Source organism: Callionymus lyra, chromosome 15, assembly GCF_982586985.1.
Source record: "Callionymus lyra chromosome 15, fCalLyr1.hap1.1, whole genome shotgun sequence".
Classification (NCBI taxonomy): domain Eukaryota; kingdom Metazoa; phylum Chordata; class Actinopteri; order Syngnathiformes; family Callionymidae; genus Callionymus; species Callionymus lyra.
Genome location: NC_141832.1, coordinates 9,448,344 through 9,469,125, shown reverse-complemented (window position 1 = coordinate 9,469,125; position 20,782 = coordinate 9,448,344). Strand labels below are relative to the sequence as shown.

At 43.1% G+C, this 20,782-nt stretch overlaps 1 protein-coding gene across 1 annotated transcript in view; it reads left to right on the top strand.

Moving 5' to 3' along the window:
• The window catches only part of LOC148064836 (trinucleotide repeat-containing gene 6C protein-like), a 44,131-nt gene that overhangs the window by 16,606 nt on the left and 6,743 nt on the right, over positions 1-20,782 (top strand). The window contains exons 4-22 of the mRNA XM_087808965.1: positions 1,189-1,506; positions 8,093-8,353; positions 8,384-10,702; positions 11,489-11,686; positions 11,888-11,917; positions 11,948-12,084; positions 12,194-12,271; positions 13,185-13,400; positions 13,469-13,615; positions 14,600-14,719; positions 14,786-14,869; positions 14,947-15,181; positions 15,810-15,971; positions 16,043-16,219; positions 17,604-17,753; positions 18,048-18,158; positions 18,418-18,639; positions 19,561-19,634; positions 19,716-19,855. Of these exons, the coding sequence (XP_087665091.1) occupies positions 1,189-1,506; positions 8,093-8,353; positions 8,384-10,702; positions 11,489-11,686; positions 11,888-11,917; positions 11,948-12,084; positions 12,194-12,271; positions 13,185-13,400; positions 13,469-13,615; positions 14,600-14,719; positions 14,786-14,869; positions 14,947-15,181; positions 15,810-15,971; positions 16,043-16,219; positions 17,604-17,753; positions 18,048-18,158; positions 18,418-18,639; positions 19,561-19,634; positions 19,716-19,855 (5,179 nt within the window). The remainder of the gene's footprint in view (positions 1-1,188; positions 1,507-8,092; positions 8,354-8,383; positions 10,703-11,488; positions 11,687-11,887; positions 11,918-11,947; positions 12,085-12,193; positions 12,272-13,184; positions 13,401-13,468; positions 13,616-14,599; positions 14,720-14,785; positions 14,870-14,946; positions 15,182-15,809; positions 15,972-16,042; positions 16,220-17,603; positions 17,754-18,047; positions 18,159-18,417; positions 18,640-19,560; positions 19,635-19,715; positions 19,856-20,782) is intronic.

The following is a 20,782-nucleotide window of genomic DNA, read 5'->3' as shown; positions in this document are numbered from 1 at the left end:
ATTCATGTCTTGTTTTGGACTTGAAGCAGTTCTTTTATTTTTTTTGTACAATAAAAAAGTATTTTTATATCTTGTTCATTCCATCTATGAATTATCATTTTATAAATTAGATTTTTGTGCTGCTTTTACTACATATTTATACTTGAAGGAACCATTTTTTTTAGATACTAGTAACAAAAAGTAGATGGTAGTAAGATTTCCTTGCTGTGTATATGTTAAAAATTGACACTAAAATCAAATGCACATTATTGTTAAATAAAATAGTATAAAGATGCCAGTTTATTAGATGAAAGACACATTTTGAATGTGTTTGTCGATGAAGGACAAACGGAGATAATCAAGTTATCAAAATGGGACGCATAATTCATTTTAGGGTACATTTACATTTGTTTGGCCCCCAATTTAGGAGTTTTGGGCCTCTTGTGTTATTGTCTTGACATCCCTGCCAAGACAATAACACAGCAAAATGTTAGATGCCATTATTTGACAATAATTATGTAATAATAATAATAATAATGACTATAATGTTTATTTTTTTTACAATAATGCTAAAGCAACATCCACTTTTCTTGCATGAAATTTCCTATAAGTACCTTTCTGTGCTTACCTTTCTGTACCGGTGTTATTTCAGGGTCAACGTGACCCTGAGGTACCGAAACAAATGTGTTTGTGTTATCCCTAGTGTTGCTTCAGGGTCAAGGTGACCCTGAGGTGCGGAAACAAATGTGTTTGTAGTGTCCTTGAAGTACGGAAACGAATGCGTTTGTGGTATCCCTAGTGTTGCTACAGGGTCAAGGTGACCCTGAGGTGCGGAAACTAATGCATTTGTGGTATCCCTCGTATTGCTTCGGGGTCAAGGTGACCCTGAGGTGCGGAAACGAATGAGTTTGTGGTATCCCTGGTGAACGACCTCCCTGGCGACCACAAATACATTTTGTTTTCGGGCCTTCGGGTCACATTGACCCTTAGATTGATGGGTTGTACATCAATCTTGTGGACTATTGGCAAAACTATTGGCAAATATCTCAAGAACATGTTCTGGATTAATAACATACTCTGAATTTGAAGTAGTTTAATGAGAAATTCAAGGTTTACATTTCCAGTTTGAGAGCAAAGACTGTTTTTGTTTGTTCATTCATGTGTGTTTGACCACGGATGTTTACACGCCTCTCTCTCTCCCTCCGACAGTGCCCAACTCTGCCAAATTCGACCCTGCCCCTCCTTTTCCCCCCGCCGGCCCCTGCATCACCCCGTCTGCGCCCCAAAGTAGTGGCGATGGCAAGTGCACCCCCTGCGGAGGAACGCCTCAGACAACACTGCAGCCCCAGACTGTCCCGCAGCAGCGCTACCCAGCCCGAGAGGTGCCCCCACGCTTCCGCCAGCAGGAGCACAAGCAGCTGTTGAAGAGGGGCCAGCCCCTGCCCTCTGGGACCCTCACTCTTATCACCACGGGACGCCCCACCACTCCGGACCCTGCAGTAGCCATACAGCCTGCTCCATCCTCAGGTCAGTCTCTCTCCTCTTGTCTGCTTCACCAGAAGGTTATATGTGCGAGTTTTGCACGTGTCCAGAGTCGCTGCAGGTTCAAGTGTCATTATAAAGTATAAACTATATTATATGATTTAAAATGTATATATTAGGGTGATATAAGATATTGCCATGTTCTTTTCCACGATACTATATTGGTATTAGACAGCACAGTATCAAATATATATCCTTTTTTTTCCCGTTGCAGTTTAAAGTTCAATAATGTGGTTGTAAAATTAAATTATTTTATCATTTTTATGTACAATTTTTTGAAAATATTAACAGCGTTTGTTCATATGTGCTGCAATTTAACCTCCTGCCGCTAGATGGCAGCAGTCATTACGTCCTCCACACTTAAATGAACTTCAAAAATCACCTGATATACCACAATATGACAGAGGATGAGAGGATACAGTCGACTCCAATTAGCTTTTAAAGCAGATGTTTGGACATATTTTCGTTTAAAAACAAATGAAAGCAGTTACGACTGAGGACGAGAGGATACAGTGATTCCAGTAGATTTTAAAGCTGTTTTTGAAATATTTTGGTTTAAAATAAATAAAAGCAGTTACGACTGAGGACGAGAGGATACAGTGACTCCAGCAGCTTTTAAAGCAGATGTTTGGACATATTTTGGTTTCAAAACTAATTAAAGAAGTTACGACTGAGGATGAGAGGATACAGTCGACTCCAATTAGCTTTTAAAGCTGATGTTTGGACATAGTTTGGTTTGAAAACAAATGAAAGTAGTTACGACTGAGGACGAGAGGATACAGTGACTCCAGCAGCTTTTAAAGGTGATGTTTGGGAATATTTTGGTTTGAAAACAAATGAAAGCAGTTACGACTGAGGACGAGAGGATACAGTGACTCCAGCAGCTTTTAGAGCAGATGTTTGGACATATTTTGGTTTCAAATCTAATTAAAGAAGTTACGACTGAGGATGAGAGGATACAGTGACTCCAATTAGCTTTTAAAGCTGATGTTTGGACATATTTTGGTTTGAAAACAAATGAAAGTAGTTACGACTGAGGACGAGAGGATACAGTGACTCCAGCAGCTTTTAAAGGTGATGTTTGGGAATATTTTGGTTTGAAAACAAATGAAAGCAGTTACAACTGAGGACGAGAGGATACAGTGACTCAAGCAGCTTTTAAAGCTGATGTTTGGACATGTTTTGGTTTTAAAAATAAATGAAAGTTACGACTTCGTCAAGAGTCATGTGGTCTGTAAATTCTGCAACACCAGAGTCAAGTACTCGAAAATACTACAAATATATCGTATCGTTGACCCTGTATCGTGATAGGCATCTCCAGATTCTTACCAATACACACCCCTAGTATAGGTAATATTTCAGACACTATCATCATCTCACTTGTCTTCTGCTGGATTGGTTGAATCTAGAGGAAGAATCTAAAGTTTTTAATGACTAGTTACGTCTGTGGTACACAAACACACCTGACTCTCTCGCTGAAGAATGTTTGTTTACGATCTTCCCGTGGCTCGCCTGAAATCGGGAACGAGGAGACAGAGGAGGACAAGGTTATGGGATGCAGAGTAAACACAGCTGGTATCACAATATGTGTGTGTGACTAAATACCTCCCGGAGTGGCTGCATATTGCAAATTGGCTTTTGTAGTGTGTGTGTTCGGGGATTGTAACATCCCTGTGTAGATGAATGTGATCATGTCAACGTTTGGAAAGTTGAAGATGATCAACAATAGCATTGTTCAGGAAACAAGATGTCGCCGCATGTACTGGTTTAGCCAAAGAAGTTGAATTATAAGACAAAAAATGAATGATTTAGTTTAAAGATTTTCGCCCCTCGTTTGATCGACGCCCCGACTATAATGCTCATCCCTGTCTCGGCATGTTCCTTCCTTCTCCTCCTCCTCCTCCTCCCTCCTCTTTTCTCTCTGCCACACTGCTTCTGGAGGAGGCACTCCATGGAACTCACTTGTTGGCTAGACGCTCGCATGGGCCTGGCCTGACGCTGATAGAAAGACTGTGAGAATAAAAAAGTGAAAAGAACGCGTGGCAAAAGTCCAGTTCTGTGGGATGAAGTGAGTCATGGTTTACGGTAAAAGCTGCTGCTCTCCTCCCCTCTCTGGCAGCCTGGTGCTGCTCTTTCTCCCGGTATATAATTTAACTGAGTGCATCAGGACGAGCAGCTGTGGATCTGCTCCTGGACTTAGAGTCGTTCACGTTCGTACTCGTGCGACGCTGGAGAGGCTGGCGTTTGCATTTATCTGCCGCCACGAGCTGGTTTATAGGTCAACCCTCGTCAAGCTGATATTAATAGATTTGGCAACATTATCAATTCTGCTCTGTGTGGACGCGCTCGTCTCGTTTGGTAGAATCTGCAGAATTTCGTTTTTTCTTTTTAATATATTTTTTTAATTTGTGTTTATCTCACCATGGGCTACTAGTTTAACGAAAACAAATACACGCTTGGGGCGCTACTTTCATAAAAACTGGTGATGGACGAAGGTTCTAACCCGACCTGAGAAGTTCAAGGCCCCCCCCTCCCCCACTTGGTCGTGCCACCAAATCTTACTAGTCACTGGTTACTATAAGTTGGCTAATAATTATCAATTACAATTACAGCTAGTGCCAAGATTTAGGGTTTGAAGAAAATATTGATACATTTAAAAATCTCTTTTCACAGTTTGTATTGAAATTGATTATTTTATGGTTCATATTAAAAGTATAAATGTATATTTTTTATTTAAAAAATTAAATGCACATTTTTGAAACGCTTTACCGTTTATTTTAGTCTTGCAATTAAATTCCAACCGTTAGCTGCAGAGGCCGCAATGACTACTGCCATCTGAGGGAACGATGACTGAGGACGAGAGGATACAGGGGACTCCAGCAGCCTTTAAAGCTGATGTTTGGACCTATTTTGGTGAAAGACTTAATTGAGAATCATGTCTCTAAATTCTGCAACACCAGAGTCAAGTGCTCGACAATACTACAAATGTATCCTTGTTACTACAGTATCACGATATATCGTATCGTTTACACTGTAATTTGACATTGACTCGTGTCGCCACATTCTGGTCTCAAGGTTGCGTGCGTTCGAGGCTAGCATTATACTTGCTAATCACAGCAGAAGCTGACAACAACAGAACCAGCTTGATGCTAACAGTCGGCGTCGGGGGACGGAACAGCTCTCCTAATGTGCTAATAGCGAGAATCATGGCGATCTGATAGCGTGCGCCGGCTAGACCGACTGCGCTGTTTAAGTCTGCTGATGATGCTGTAAGAAGAGCCCTGGGAATCCCCCTCAAAGCAGACTGGGATGTCTTGTGATGTGATTAAACATCATTTCTCTCTTAAGCTCAAATCTATGGTGCTTGCTTTTTTTTTTCTTCTTTTTTTTTTCCCACAGCCTTCTCCCCGTTCAGTGGTGCACTCGGTGAACTCATGTGTTTACCACGTCCGTCGTAACATGTACCCTCTCTGGCCCCCCCGGGGCGAGCCAGGATTATCACACATGTGATACACTATGTATGACTGTATACGTTTTTATAGCCCGTCCGTGTTGCCGTGCACTGGGAATAACTCCGTGTACCCCGAGGCCTTCTCATGTGGAAGGAGCCATGAGAGCATCGGCTATTTTCGGACTGGCATTTTGGAGAAAGCCCTTGACCTGGTTTATCCTTTTAAGAGGAGATGAAAACCGATACCCCCCCCCCACGCCCGGGTTAACGTGACGGCCAGTTGTCTTTGAAATGTCAACTCGGTGACGGCTACTTTCCCACGTCCAGGTTCTGCGGTCTACGTCGACCGCTAAGCTGCGGGGAGAAAATCATTATTACTATCACACCACTGCATCACTATTTATTGCGACACCGAATCATGGCCTCGAGGTCATCTTTATAATCGCAAACAAAGAAATGTACTGTGAATGCAAAAGCCTAAGATTATGACTTGAGCTGAAGAAATATATTTGTCGTCACATTCCTGAGCAGATGTTCAAATGTTGACGAGATGAATGGAAAAATGTATTAGTCATCATGGGCCCCCGTGTGGAGCTGCAGGAAGTTTGAAGGATTTCTTAATGATTGGTTTTAATGCAGTCAAAACATTTTCCAAATAATGCCACGAAAGCATCTCACATTTAGGAGTGAAGATTCAAACAATCATCCGATCATTCATTTTTCTTTGAGGAAAGTTGTGCATCATTTTGTTATGTATATATATTTGTATGTATCGCTATAGGCACCGTAAGCTAGTGTCCAAACCGTTGTATACGTTTAATATTTGAAGCTAAAGTACTCGTCTTCAGGACGAGGTGTGTTTTATCCGGCACTCATTCATCTTGCTGGCAGGATGCATTGCAACAGCGATGCACCATCCCATCCCTTCGCCCCCTGAGGGACTTTCATTAAGGCCATATCGGGCCAGCTGAGGCCTCCCAGATTACTCCTTCCTTCCCCGAACATCTGCCACGGTGCGTCGTTCTTCCCCCTAATCTTGGGCAGTCGACTCATATCTGCTGCATGTCACCTTCAACTCGATGCGTTACAACCGTTTGAATGATCTGTAGGTCGTTGCAGCTTTGGGGTTCGGCGTTGTACCTTCTTGTGTATACATGTTACTACTACCGTGGCGTACCACTGTGTGTTTCAGCCTCCATTTTTTTTAAAAGGGCTGACTCGAGTGTAAAAATGATAGTTCTACCTTCCAACATTTTCTTATTGTGTCGTTGCGTGGGCACAGGAACTTACGAACAATACCAGCGTTTGTTTTTGATGCCAGCCCTTCGCTCTCCTTCGCTCTCCTTCGCAGGATGATCAATGCCATTTCTGTTCCCTTGCTACAAAGAAAAGTTGGAGTAAAAATGCCGCCCCTCGCTTAAAAAAAAAAAAAAACGTGGCCGCAGATCACCGGTAGTTTGTCTTGCATTAACGAGGGAGGATGACGTCCCCCCCTTCAGGAGATTGAAGGGGGCGTCGACGGAGTTTTTGTCGTCTGCCTCTGGTGGTTTCAAGAGGATTTCCCCGAAGGGCGATGAAGTAGCCTCGGCTAAATATCCAGTGAATGGGTTAAAGTTGTTTGGAGAGAAGGGTGGAGAGCCAGTCCGGTCGGCTTTGGCTTTGTATACCCTTCGCTTCCTAAGTGCATAAGTGTAGCCTTGTGAATTGAGCTGTTAACTAAGCCCACCCGCCACCCACACACAAACAATAACCCCCTCGCCGTCTCCTCGCCGCACCCCTCCCCCAGCCATCATCCCCCCTTTTTTTTTGGTTGCCTTTTTTTTTATCCGGAGGAAGAAAGTATCCTCCGTCAGGATCGCGACGGAGCGTGATATAAATAAAGCGAAGGCGATACATGGGAGAGAGCGACGTCGGTGGGAGGAGGGGGGGACGGAGCGAGGGAGGAAAAAGGAGGAGGGGGCTTAAAGGGGGTTGTCTCACGCCGCGCAAGAGCCGTGCAACTTCTTGGCCGCGATTCAAAAAAAATGATCCTCAGAAGCTCGCCGAAGCCAAGCAGACATATTGAGACGAGGATGGTCTCTGCGTCGCACAAAACCTAGCTCTTTGCAGGATGGTTGGGAGACACCTCTCCACAGGTATTTGATCTCAGCCTTTTTTCCTTTTTTCCCCCTTCTGCCGTCTACTATCCTTTTTTTTTTCTTTTTTTTGCGCCGTTTCTGCGGGTTGCACTGGCACAACACGAGAGGAGCTCCGTCAGCCACGTCTCGATGGATCTTTTTTTTTATTAATGCGTAGAGATTATCGCCGTGCAGTACGTATGCATGCTTTTAACCCGGTGGAAGCGGTAAACACTTACAGCCTTTTTTTTTGGCTGTATTTCAGCACTGAGGAAAATGGCGGTCCTGCTTCTGTTAGGGTGACGCTACAGAAAAAACTGTTTTCTGTCTGAGGCTTCTCTCTCTCTCTCTGTGCCCTTTTTTTCTTCCTCTCTCCCCCTCTGGTCTACCTCGGGCTGCCGAACGTTCGTGCACAACCGAGATAACACAGACGATGCCGCTTTTTGCATTCCTTTATCCGTTTGTGTATTCATGGGTTAATTAAAGACTGCGCGAAAAAACAACCGCTGTGATTGAAAAAGGTAAAAACCACAGCATGGCGGTTGCAGCAAAGGTGCCTGACCTACAAACATCTTTCCAGCTTCCACTTGCACGTGTCATTCAGCCGTTGACGGATGCCTCATTTCAGAGTCGAGCTCCCCCCCCTTTTGCATCAATATACATATTTTTCAGAAATTTCCGACAGAGAAGCCAATGCAGCAGATTTATTTTTGTAAACCACAGTCTTATTTATGTTCCAATTAGGACATAGTCAAGGGATTTTAATGAATCATATTCCTGCCCTTTGTCAATAATGATTTACGTGAGGATTGAAGTGACTCATTCATTAGTTTTGCCGCGGCTTACATTGATTCCCATTCATAAAGCCAAATTATGTTAAGTCTCTGGTTGCCATGGTGCTCTCGCTTCTACTTAAATGTGGGTGTGATGACATGTGTGTCTCCTTCCTTCTCCTCTGTTGCTCACGGTTGTCTTCTGTTCTATGTTTTCCTTCTCTGTGCAGAACTGCCTCCACAGAGCGGCCAGGAAGATCATTATGATAATTCCCTCTGGGGACACTTGCCAGCCAACAGAAGTGCCACAGGTGCTGTAACTTCGATCAGAACAAGCAACTGGGATCAACTTGGGATCAACCTCACTGACAAGAAGGACTCTGAGGCTTGGCCTTCTATTATTTTGCCTCCAGGAGGATGCACTTTGGACATTGAGCCTGGTCACCTGACCAGCAATAGCACTAATAGCAGTAGTAGTAGTAGTAGTGGTAGTACTAGTAGTAGTAGTAGTCGTTGTATAGCAAGTATGGCCACTGGGGCCAATGGCCAGACAGGCCACTTTCCTGCCAACCATCTAAGCAGCAAGGTCAATACTGGGCTTAGCCCTACCAATCATACTGGAACCAACATGCATTCTAGCCAAGTTGCAGCCTCCCGCAGCTGGGGCTCTGGTCCTGGAGCCTCCCACTGTCCTCCTCAGTCCTCTATGGGCAGTGAAAGAAAAAGTGAAAGCCCCGTTCTAGGCGGAAGCAGCAGGGGCTGGAGCTCCTCTTCTACATCCTCCTCCACAACCAACTTTAACTTGAATTTGAACCCCAATGCCAACCCATCAGCCTGGCCCATGTTAGGGCATGATGGTGGCGGCGCCGGGGCAGGCAGCTCAGGAGGGGCCAACACCATTTCACCTTCTCAACCTTCACCCAACCTTTGTAATCCACCCGGCCCTCCAACAGCTCAAACCAGCACTTGTACCGGAGCCAACACTAGCAGCAACACCACGGGGATAGGCAGTGCATGGGGTGGCATAATGGTATCGGATAATCCAGAGTCCCACCCCTCCCCAGCATCCACGAATGTGTCTTTCAGTTCAGAACCTCAGAACCTTAAAACTGATGGACCAAATCACACTACTAAGCAGGAGCCTCTTAGCCCGATCCGTAGCCTCCCTAGCTGGGACAGTACACCCACCGGATTAGTTTCCATCGGCCACCAGGGAGGCGCACAGGTCAACGGAGAAGAAGGTAGTTCTATGTGGAGCAATGGCAGTGAAACAAAGGCACCTTTACAGAAGGAGGCTTCTGGCTGGGAATCTGGTTGGGGTCACGGAGGAGGCGGAGGCGGAAACACTGGAGGCTGGAACGATCAGTCCAATGGAGATTGGGGAAAGCAGCACACTGAAGAAACCCAAGATCAACAGCCTTCTCCTTGGAACAGAGCTGTGAGCACAACTGGTGCGAGCGAGGGGAGCAGTGACAGCACGGAAGGGCATTCCAGTGGCCGAAAACTTTCCACCAGAGATACTCCAGCTCCGTTGTTGCCTGCCCCAGATCTGGACCCCAGGGTGCTGTGTAATACAGGCTGGGGACAGACACCTGTTCGTCAACACACGTCTTGGGACATGGAGGAAAGCAAGCGGAAAAATGAAAGCACTGAACCATGGGGATCCAACTCAACCACTCCAAGTGATTCTCAGGGGTCTTCCAACACTAACATGACCCCTCCTCAGAGGGCTGAATCTGGGAGCAAAAGCGACGTTCCTTCATCTCAGGGAGGCTCAGGATGGGGAGGGATGATGACGGCTCCCTCCCAGCCTAGCTCCGGATGGGGAGAGCAGCATAATAATATGAAGCTCCAAAGTGGTCCAAGTGGTTGGAGCAATCTACCAAAAGTGGGCCCACCCGCTAATATACCCAAGAATAATGTTCAGTCTCTAGTCGAGGAGAAGTCTTCAGGGTGGGATAAGCCACACATCGAGCAAACATCACAGGGTTGGGGAGAGAAGGCGAAACCTACGCACAATTGGGGCAGTAGTGGAGGCAGCAATAATTCTGGGGAATGGGGAGAACCTGAGGAAAGCAAAAAGAATACCACCAATCCAAGTTGGGAAGGAGAAGACCGAGGCTGGAAGGAGAATCAGAGAGGCTGGGGGAACTCTGCTCCAGGGCCAAATATGTCTGGGTCTGGGTCTGGAGGAAACGGGGGCTGGGGACAAGGGCAAGGACAAGGACAAGGGCAAGGACAAGGGCAAGGACAAGGGCAAGGACAAGGGCAAGGACAAGGACAAGGACAAGGGCAAGGGCAAGGACAAGGACAAGGTCAAGGTCAAGGTTGTCAAAGACCCACTGGCCCACCTCAAGGATGGGGTGGGAAACCCCAGGAAGCAGCACCCTCTGGTAATACTGGAGAAAGCATGGGGTCTTGGGGTGGCTCAGGCTCTGTGAAGCAGAGCGCCGGCTGGAGCGGAGGTAAACCAGAGTCCGGAGCTGAAGCTACTGGCTGGGAGGAACCTTCTCCACCTTCAATCAGGCGAAAGATGGAAATAGACGATGGGACTTCGGCATGGGGTGACCCCGTGACCTACAGCAAGACTGTGAACTTGTGGGACAGAAACAACCCAGGAACGAGCCAGACAAAACCTACCACTGGAGGGAATAATCAGCCGGGCCCCAACAGCAGCCAGCACCCCCACTCCCATAATCACCCCTATCACAGCCAACCTGCACCTTTAATGAATCACTCGCAAAACACTCCGAACCAAGGCCCAAACAACGTAGCTATGGATACGGTGGTGCAGCACCAGACTGGACCCCAGCAACACAGAGGGCCACCAATAACTCCAGGTAAGATCAGGCCAAACTTTGTGAGTACATTGTTGATGTGGTTTACTTAATCTTGACGTTTGCATTAAGACTCGATAGCTTGTTAGCTAGTTTAGTCTGGTAAGCTACAAGCTCTTGATCCACTTAAAGGTAAAATCTTGACCCAGTTTGGCCTCTATGGATTTACACCGGTTACAAACGGGTTAAGCCGCACACGTCCGCGTCCGTGGTCGTCACAAACGAAGCACTCGGACACAAAATGAAAACAGTGTTTGCAGATGACCCTGAATAGACAAGCATCTCCCATGTCCAGCTCTGATTGGAAGTTCAAGTCATAATGAGGAGGAGGTGCTAAGATGCTATGAGTCAGTCTAGTTATCTGATGCCAGAGTACATTTTACACCATTGTTCTGACATCTGTGAATGATAATTTGAAAGCATTCACCATCTTTTCATCTAAATCTTTCTGCAAGGATGAAAATCTGCAGACGATGCAGGAAGGTTGAACGTTAACTACAGTGTCGCAGCGGCCTCGAGCTCTTGCTCTCGTCCTGGAGAGAGAGAGCTAAGCCGAGCCTGGCACCGTCACAGACTGACAGATGGATTTAGGCCAACAGTGACTCGGCTTTGCCAAATCCTAAATGGCCATCTTCTCTCTGTTGGTTATTCATCCAAATGAGTTTTGAGCCGCGGCTGTAAATACAATCGAGTTCACCGCCATCTTTTATTTCAGACGCAAGTTTGCTCCGGTCGATGAAGGAAGGGCGGAATATATTTGGATGTCTGACTGTCGTCTTTTTCATGAAGGTTGGGGAGACATACCAAACTCGCACTCAAAAGAGAGAGATAACTCGTGGGGAGAACCTGCACCACCTCCAGTCAGTGTGGACAATGGCACCGCTGCCTGGGGGAAACCTACCGGTAGCCACGGAGGCTGGGGAGACGGTAACCAGGACAACTACGGCAGGGGAAACCCGATGATGACATCTGCTCCCTGCAAACTCGGTGAGCAGCTTTTAATTGTTACACTTCAAGATGCAAGTGCAGTTATCAGGACGAGTCAAAGAAGAAGCAGCATTTTCTTTTTTCCCGCACATCCACACTGACCTCTTGTGGCCACGAGTTGTCATGGCAGTTTCTTCAGTCGAATAGATTTTTGAGTCGCTTTTGTCGGGAATCGTACTTGATTAATGTTTTGTCGAGCAGCTCCCAAACCTATGCAAGATGGATGGGGAGGTGGTGGTGGTGGCGGAGGTGGAGGAGGAGGCGGCGGCGAAGACCTCTCCCTATCCGGCGGACAGTGGGACGCCGAAGAGGGAGACATGTGGAACAACACCGCCTCCCAGGAGAGCAACTCCTCCTGCAACTCTTGGGGAAACGTTCCCAAAAAGCCCCCAATTAAGGTAGAACGGTTTGCAAGAACGTAGCGGTTCCTGCATGCAGAGACACGTCTCAGGCGAGAGGATAACAAATGTGCAGACGGTGGTGTTGATTTGTCGATGTGCTCCACAGGCGAAGCTTCCCAATAAACAGGAGGACGCTTGGATCATGAATCGTCTTGTCAAGCAGCTGACAGACATGGGTTTCCCTGTGAGTAAACGCATCATAATTATTCATTATTAAAATGGATTTTTGTGTGAAGCATCATTAGTCAAAACAGATCTGGTCGAAAGTTATATTGTAATTAAAGCATTTGTTTTATGTATTGTAGTTTTATTATTATTTAATAATTACATTAAGTAATTAAATTGAATTTAAAAAATGTAACATCTTCACAATTTATACAATTATTTATACTGTTATAGATTTGAATTCCAATAATTCAATCCAATTATTTATTTATTTTTATCATAGCCTTACTCTCCTCTTTTTTCTCACTATATCCTCCCTCACTCCTCTCCTTATCCATCTGTCTACCCCCCCATCCTTCCTCCCAGCCGTTCAAAGCGGCAGGCCGTCAACAATGAGTCTGGTTCCGCTCGAGGTTTCTGCCTTCTAAAAGGAAGTTTTTCCTCGCCATTGCTCACTGTACGGCTCACTGTACAGTTTTGTTTCTTGCTCTTTGTTGAATTGCTGGGATCTATTTTTCCTTAATCAACTGTAGTCTTATTTCAACTGTATAGTGTCTTGAGATAACTTTGTTATGATAAGACACTTTAAATAAAATTGAATTGAATTGAATTTTAAACTCTATATAAAATCTGTATTGTCTGGTGCAGTATTTATGTATTGCATTTAAAAAGCTGGAATTAAAAAAAGTACTTGAAAAACTATTACATTTAGAAAATGTATATTGAAATTATTGAAATTAGAAAATACTAAACTTTATGTGCAAAATATTTTTTTAAGTTAATTCTTTAATACTGTATTTATTAAAAACCTATAAAATGGCTTTAAAAAACACTGTAACGTTTCAACATTTTCATTGAACTATACAATATCCTAATGGCACTGCAATATATCTGAGTGTTCTTCACGTCATTCGTGTTTGTTCCCCCGCCAGAGAGATCCTGCTGAGGAGGCGCTGAAGAGCAACAACATGAACATGGACCAGGCCATGAGCGCCCTGCTGGAGAAGAAGACGGAGCTGGACAAGCGAGGGATGGGCATGACCGGACACGACTACAACGGGCTCATGAACAAGCCCATGAACTGCCCTCGGCCTCCACTTCTCTCCAAAGACCCGTCCGCGGACCCTCGCTCGCCCTTCATGGATAAGGTGAGCCAGCGAGTTTTTTTTTGTTTTCAAACTCCGCAGCTCAATGTTGACGACGGTTGTGTGTCCAGCAAATGCAGACTGGAATGTTCGGCGGCGGAGCAGCACAAGCCCGGGCCATGCAAGCGCCGCAGCCGCCTCCTCAGCCGCCAGTGCCGCCGCTCAGCTCCTCTCAGCCGAGTCTCCGCGCTCAAGTGCCTCAGTTTCTCTCCCCTCAGGTGAGTCCACCCACCTGTGACGTCATCGTATTTTCACATGCATTTTTGATCGCGTCTTGTCGCGCGTTAAACATTTATGAAGATTACTTTGGCTCGACGTGCCGTGATATGAAGAGTTTGGTCTCCTAGGAACAGTGTTTGTATAGAAGTATGACGGCGGCAGCAGAATATTAAATGTTTAATTTAGCGTTTCTAATGTTTAAATTTTATATTTAAATGTTGTTTTTTAAGCATAAATATTTTTTTTCATTACATGCCATATTTCAATATTACAAAGTTGAATATTTTAATTTTTTTATAATTTAATTTAAATATGTAAATATTCTCAAAATTAAAGTTTTTTTGTGTTGATTAAAAACAGTACATTTCACAAATTGCTTCTACGTTGTCACGTGATCGTCTGCGCGTTGTGTGATTGGCTGAAAAAGTCAATCAAGTATCTCGGTACTTCTTTTGGAATTGTCTGGTGAAAACTGTGATACCAACATTTTTATATGTAATTTAAAAGTATACTAATTAAACTAATATTGAATTCAGAACATTTATTTTGGATTTCGTCTTTTGATAGTTTGATATTCCAATACTAATATTCCAAAATACATTTTCTGTATTAGAAATATAATTTTTAACATTAAAAATATGCATATATATGTATATATATATATATTATATTGAAGGCTTATAAGAATTGAAGATATCATTTATTTTTTGTATTATTAGTAGTAGAAAGTTACATTTGTTTAAAAAAAACTATAATTGTGAACATTTTGTAATTTAATTATTAAAAAACGAGAACAATTTCCGTCTTTCAATATAGAAATTATGGATTTCGATTATTCAAATACATAATTCAATGCTTACCGAACAACATTTAAATAAAAAAAAGGTTTAACATTTTTTAAATGTTCAATTCAAGCGTTCAATATCGTCCAGACACTGATCTACTTCCATATGTTGACTCTCTGTCTCTTCGATGTGTCACAGGTTCAAGCACAGCTCTTACAGTTTGCAGCAAAAAACATTGGTCTGAATCCTGCACTTTTAACCTCACCAATAAACCCTCAACATATGACCCTCCTGAATCAACTCTACCAACTGCAACTGGTGAGTGATCGCCGCGACCCCCCTGAACCCCAGCATCACACTCACGACCTCCTCGTCGCTCCTCAGGCATACCAGCGTTTACAGATACAGCAGCAGATGTTGCAGGCTCAACGCAACGTCTCCGCCCCTATTCGACAACAAGAGCAGCAAGTGAGTCGCGGTCTCGTCGTCCAGCTCCCCCCCCCCTCAGCACCTTCCACTAAACTGTGTTCTTGTTCCGACGTCAGGTTGCACGTACAATCAATAACATGCAGCAGCAGATCCAACAGCACCAGCGCCAGCTGGCCCAGGCCCTGCTAATGAAGCAGCAGCAGCAGCAGCCGCCGCCCTCCCACTCCGGCCTGCACCCTGGAGGGACCAAATCCCCCATGGATTCATTCCCGGGTCACCCCCAGGCTCCAGGCCTCCCCGATCTGCAGACCAAAGAGTCGTCTCCCAACGCTTACAGTCCGTACAGTCTCTGTGAGTCGATGTCGGCGGAGCGACGCATTTCTATGGAAGGAAATCGGCAAAATTATATGTATTTATTTAAATTTTTCTGTTTAATTTAGCGTTGATTTTTCTTTTTTTAAATTATTGAATTCAATCATTTGTATGTTGAAAAGTAAATTAGTTTTTCTTTTAAATTATTTAATTAAATAAAAAAAAGAGTACTTTAAAAATTTATTTATTTTATTTTTACAGGCATACAAAATTCTAATTCCAATAATTCAAAATATATATACCGGTTACTTTTTTAGTAATTAGTAGTTATTTGTTTCATTTGTAGCCTTTTAAATTCACTTTTAGCCAATCATGCGATTGCACAGACGATCACATGACTACGTCGAAGCACATTTTGGAATTTACTATTTAAAAAGATAATTAATTTTGAAAATAACACTATTTTTTGTAATAATTTAAAACTATGTTAACATTTTTCAATAAAGAAAAAAATTAAATTCAATAAAAAAATAATTCCATGCTTAAAAAACAGCCACATTTACAGCGTAAACATTTGAAATGTTGAATTAAACCGTTTCAATATTACAGCCCTTGATATACTCGTGTGTCTCAGAGTGTGACGTGAACATGTTGTGGTTCCTTGCAGCTGGATTAAATCCGAACATGAATGTAAACTGCATGGACGTGGGTCTGTCCATGAAGGATCCAAACCAACCACAGTCACGCCTGTCCCAGTGGACGCACCCCAACACAATCGAAAGCCTCTCTGGTAGTTCTTCTCCTCTAGAGTCCAACCTGAACAAGCACGGTGAGTCCTTCACGCAGACTAGATGAAGCTTGAGGTCAGTGTGAGACTCCATGTCCTCGTCTCTTCATCAGTGGCCAGCCTCGGGCCGCCCGGCAAACCTCCACAGATGGACGACTCCTACAGCCCGTACAACCTGATGTCCAGCTCCGAGTCTCCCACCAGCCCTCTGGTCGCTCCTGACAGCTGGGGTCAAGGCAAGAGCACCACAGACAAGATGACCAACGGGACCAACATCAACTGGCCACCAGGTGAGAACCAGAAGATATAGAGGAGCGACACAAATGATTGGAGTTCTACTGAGAACCTGAAGGGACGTGGAAGAAGAAAAAGATCTGGAAATACTTGAGCAGTTATCAAGAGATATCAAGAGGTTTTTAAAATATGTTGAAGTTAAAAAAGATATGAAGAAGTTAATAAAGATCTGAAGAAGATCTGGGGAAGTTTAAAAAATATCTCAAGAAGTTAAAAAAGATCTCAAGAAGTTAAAGAAGATTTCAAGAAGTTAAAGAAGAGCTCGAGAAGTTAAAGAAGGGCTCGAGAAGTTAAAGAAGAGCTCGAGAAGTTAAAGAAGAGCTCGAGAAGTTAAAGAAGAGCTCGAGAAGTTAAAGAAGATCTCAATAAATTAAAGAAGAGCTCAAGAAGTTTAAGAAGATCTCAAGAAGTTAAAAAACATCTCAAGAAGTTAAAGAAGATCTAAAGAAGTTAAAGAAGTTAAAGAAGAGCTCAAGAAGTTAAAGAAGAGCTCAAGAAGTTAAAGAAGATCTCAAGAAGTTAAAGAAGAGCTCAAGAAGTTAAAAAAGATCTCAAGAAGTTAAAGAAGAGCTCAAGAAGTTAAGAAGATCTGGAGAAGTTTAAAAAGATCTCAAGAAGTTAAGAAGATCTGGAGAAGTTAAAAAAGATCTCAAGAAGTTAAATAAGATCTCAAGAAGTTAAAAAAGATCTCAAGAAGTAAAGGAAGAGCTCAAGAAGTTAAATAAGCTTGTAGAATATTTCAAGAAGGTTGTAGAAGATATCAGGGAGTAAAATAAGATCTTAAGAAGTTAAAAAGATATCGAGAAGTTAAAGATATCAAGACGTTTAAAAAAAAAATGGATCTTGTGATCTTTAAGATCAAAAATAGTTGTTTTTTTAAAGAGCCTCCGTAGATTAGATAGATGATGAGATTAAGAAGTATTGCAAAATCCAACTTGACGACAGAGGACGACTTGCAAGGATTCTTCCGCTCGAGTGACTTCCGAAGAAGAATCCTTTAAAACAAACATGTCCTCTTGCAGCTTTGAGTCGTCCTTCACTTACACCATAATTAAATCTTTTCCCATGAACCGAATGTTTTTCCTTGAACTGAAGCTTGAAGTGAAAGTCAATGGACCAAATCATTTCTTCCAAGAGTTCGACACGTTGAACTGTAAGGAACTTGTTCGTCCTGCAGTAACATCTCGCTACGAACAAAGCATCATTTATAAAAGTTTTCTTTGTTACGATCTGGAGAAGGTTTCTCAAGGTCAACAGTCCTAGGATAGAATGTGGCCCCGAAGTTAAATCTAATAGAATCCTCTGCAACAAAAAACATGATCAAACGTGTCGACATGTATCTTCTTCTAATAAGAGTATCTTCTTGTTCCACTCGCGTAGAGTTCTGCCCGGGGGTTCCATGGAAGGGTCTCCAGAACATTGACCCGGAAACGGATCCCAACGTGACCCCCGGCAGCGTTCCGAGCGGGCCGACCATCAATACAAACATCCAAGATGTCAACCGCTACCTGCTGAGGGACCGCAGTGGAGGTGAGCGAGGTGACTATACACGGCATCATCATCATCATCATCATCATCTTCATCACCACCGACGCAGCCAATCATTGCAGCAGCTTCTCTTGATCTCTCTCCTCCATTTTTTTCCTGCTTTTTTTAAACGTCCGCTCTGTCCATCCGTTTTCTGCTGATACCTGCAGTTCTGTCGCTTGTAACGAGCTCACGTCGTCACTTGTTTCATCTTTCTTTTTATTCCATTTTTCTCTTCTATGTTTTCCCCCCTCTCTTTTCGTTTGTTTTTCGTTCGTGCCGGTGGCTTCGGCTCAGGCTCCTCACCCGCCTCATCTCAGAGCGAGGCTCCGCCTCCCGCCTCTGATTGGCCAGTCAGTGCCTACACTAGCTCGTACAGCCTGTCGTCCCCGGAGACGGACGATCCAGGTACATGCGATGCAGGGACTTGTACTGTGACCCCCAACCCTCCCCCCCCCAGTGTTCCCTGTATAAAACCCCCCAGACGTCACTGACTCCACCTTCATGGTCCTTTTTTAAATCCCTGCACCTGCTGAGCCGTAACCTTGGTTTGACCCGTAGATGATTCTCCGGCTGTTCCTTCCTCCCTGTCGTTTAATGCATGTGACGTGTAGCGTGTGGTGACATCACACGTGGCTTCATGTCCACGTCTCTCCTCACTCCTCAGGGAAACTGTCCGAGATGAAGTCCACGTGGTCTCCCGGCCCGATCGCCCACAGCCAGTCCTCGCTGTCCCACGAGCTGTGGAAGGTTCCTCAGGGACCTCCTCGGGGCAACAGCGTGGCCCCCTCCCGCCCTCCCCCGGGCCTCACCAACACCAAACCTTCCTCCACCTGGGGGGGCAACTCTCTGGGACTGGCCCAAGGCTGGAGCAGCTCTTACACAACAGGTCAGTCCACGATGAAGATCTCCGTCACCAGGAGGATGCAAGGGTTTAAATGTTGTTTTTTTTGATGATGTTTTTAAGCAACTTGATGATGATTCAATCATTTCTGTATTGAAATATTTTTATTTATTTGAAGAAAATAATTCTAATATTCTGTTGTTGTTTTTTTGAATTCCTATAATTAAACAATAATAGTAATAATGGTTAAATGTAATCCTTTTTTAATAATTTATTTGTTTTAATCATTGAATTCAATTAATTCTATATTTTCAAATGTTAAAGCTGTTGTTCTTTTAAATAACTTAATTAAAAAAAATGAATAAAAACGTTTGAAAGTTTATATTGAAGTACTATTATGATTCCATTAATAATAATTTTAAAAAAATATATACATTTTCTAAATTCAATATATTTAAGTCATAGTCTTTTAAATTCAATATAAAAATATTGGTGTTATAACATAAGATATTTGTCTCAAAGCAGGTGTTGTTACAGTTAAATGTTCACAGGAAAAACAATTTATTTTTATTTTTATAAATACATATTAAAATGAATACAGTGCAAAACAACAAAAACAAATCTAACATTTTTGAGCCTTGACTCCATGATGAGCATCATCCTAGTCCCACCACTACACAAAATTCCAAAATACTTTTAGCTAATCACACCTCATATGGACAATCACATGATCGAACTCTCTTTTTAATAAAAATAAATAAATCAGTTTAATTATAATAAAAAAAAATAATCATTTGAATGATTCGATTTTCTAATTATATAAACAAATTATTCAATAAAAAACAATTCAACATTTAAAGCAGTGACTGGACAAAGTTCCATTATTTTAAAGATTTAATTCAACTATTTAAAAGTTTGGTGTCACTGATGTACTTCCTCTACTTGACAAACGTTCCGCTGACTCAGCAGGTACCACGTGGAGCACCGACAGCTCCACCAGGACCAGCAGCTGGCTGGTTCTGAGGAACCTCACACCTCAGGTACGCCTTTTCTGTCCTTCGACTTCTCGCTATGACTTTGTGGAAAAACTTTCAACCTCACTGTCTTCTCTCGTGGTGCAGATCGACGGTTCAACTCTGCGCACGCTGTGCATGCAGCACGGCCCGCTCAGCACATTCCACCTGAACCTGACGCAGGGCAACGCCGTGGTTCGATACAGTTCCAAGGACGAGGCTGCTAAAGCTCAGAAGTCTCTGCACATGTAAGACACGCTTTCATTGATTTGAGCTGTTTTTCTGCTGTTCAACGAGTGGATGCTTGTCTAAAAAAAACTCTTTATTAATCAGATTTTGTAAGAAAATCCCATTACACGGAGTAAAAAAAGGATGTAAAGAAAGGAAATCAAAATCAAATAAAAGTAATAACGTTGGTTGGAGATCCTTCGATCTGCAAAAGTTCAAGTTACCTTGTGAATCGTTTTCCGTCCATCTTTTGTTCATCTTTTTCTGCAGCAAACTTCATCCCTTTATGGAGGTTTTTAGTGGAAAAAAAAGACCTTGTAAAAGTAATGAGACTCTCAAAAAAGAAATTCAAGTGCATTTATGACCCTGAGACGCAGACGAACATGTTCTCTCCAACAATGTCGCTCCTGATTGTTTACCTTCAGACTCGCTTTATAAAGAAACTGATTCATACTTTTCTAACCGGATGCTTTAGAGCGATTATTTTCAGATGAATCTGTTCTTCTTAGAGTTAAAGACAAAAATGTTTGTTCATTTTAATGTAGCGACCGGAGCTCACTTGTCCTTCATCTTAAAAACATCCAAATACCTTCATACTGCTCGTCTGTAACGTCCATCTTGTGTTGAAGCCTCGATATGAGGTATTGTTCTGTAAAACTTGAATAAGTATATTTTAAGATTGTGTAGCATGTTAGCATCTTAGCTTCACTAAGTTACACATGGTTCTCCTTCAGATGGATTCGTTTTTAACTCCTGCTCCCGTTTTGATTTGACACAAATGATGTTTCTACCATTAGTCTTACTTGCATAGAGTTTTGACGATGATTCCTCTGTTTTAAAGTCTGTTTAATATCCGTGTTAAAACTTGAAGACGCCTTAAAGTTTTTCAGTTTGAATGTTGGTTTAATCTTTTCAAATGTATTTATCAAATGTTTGATTTATTCTTC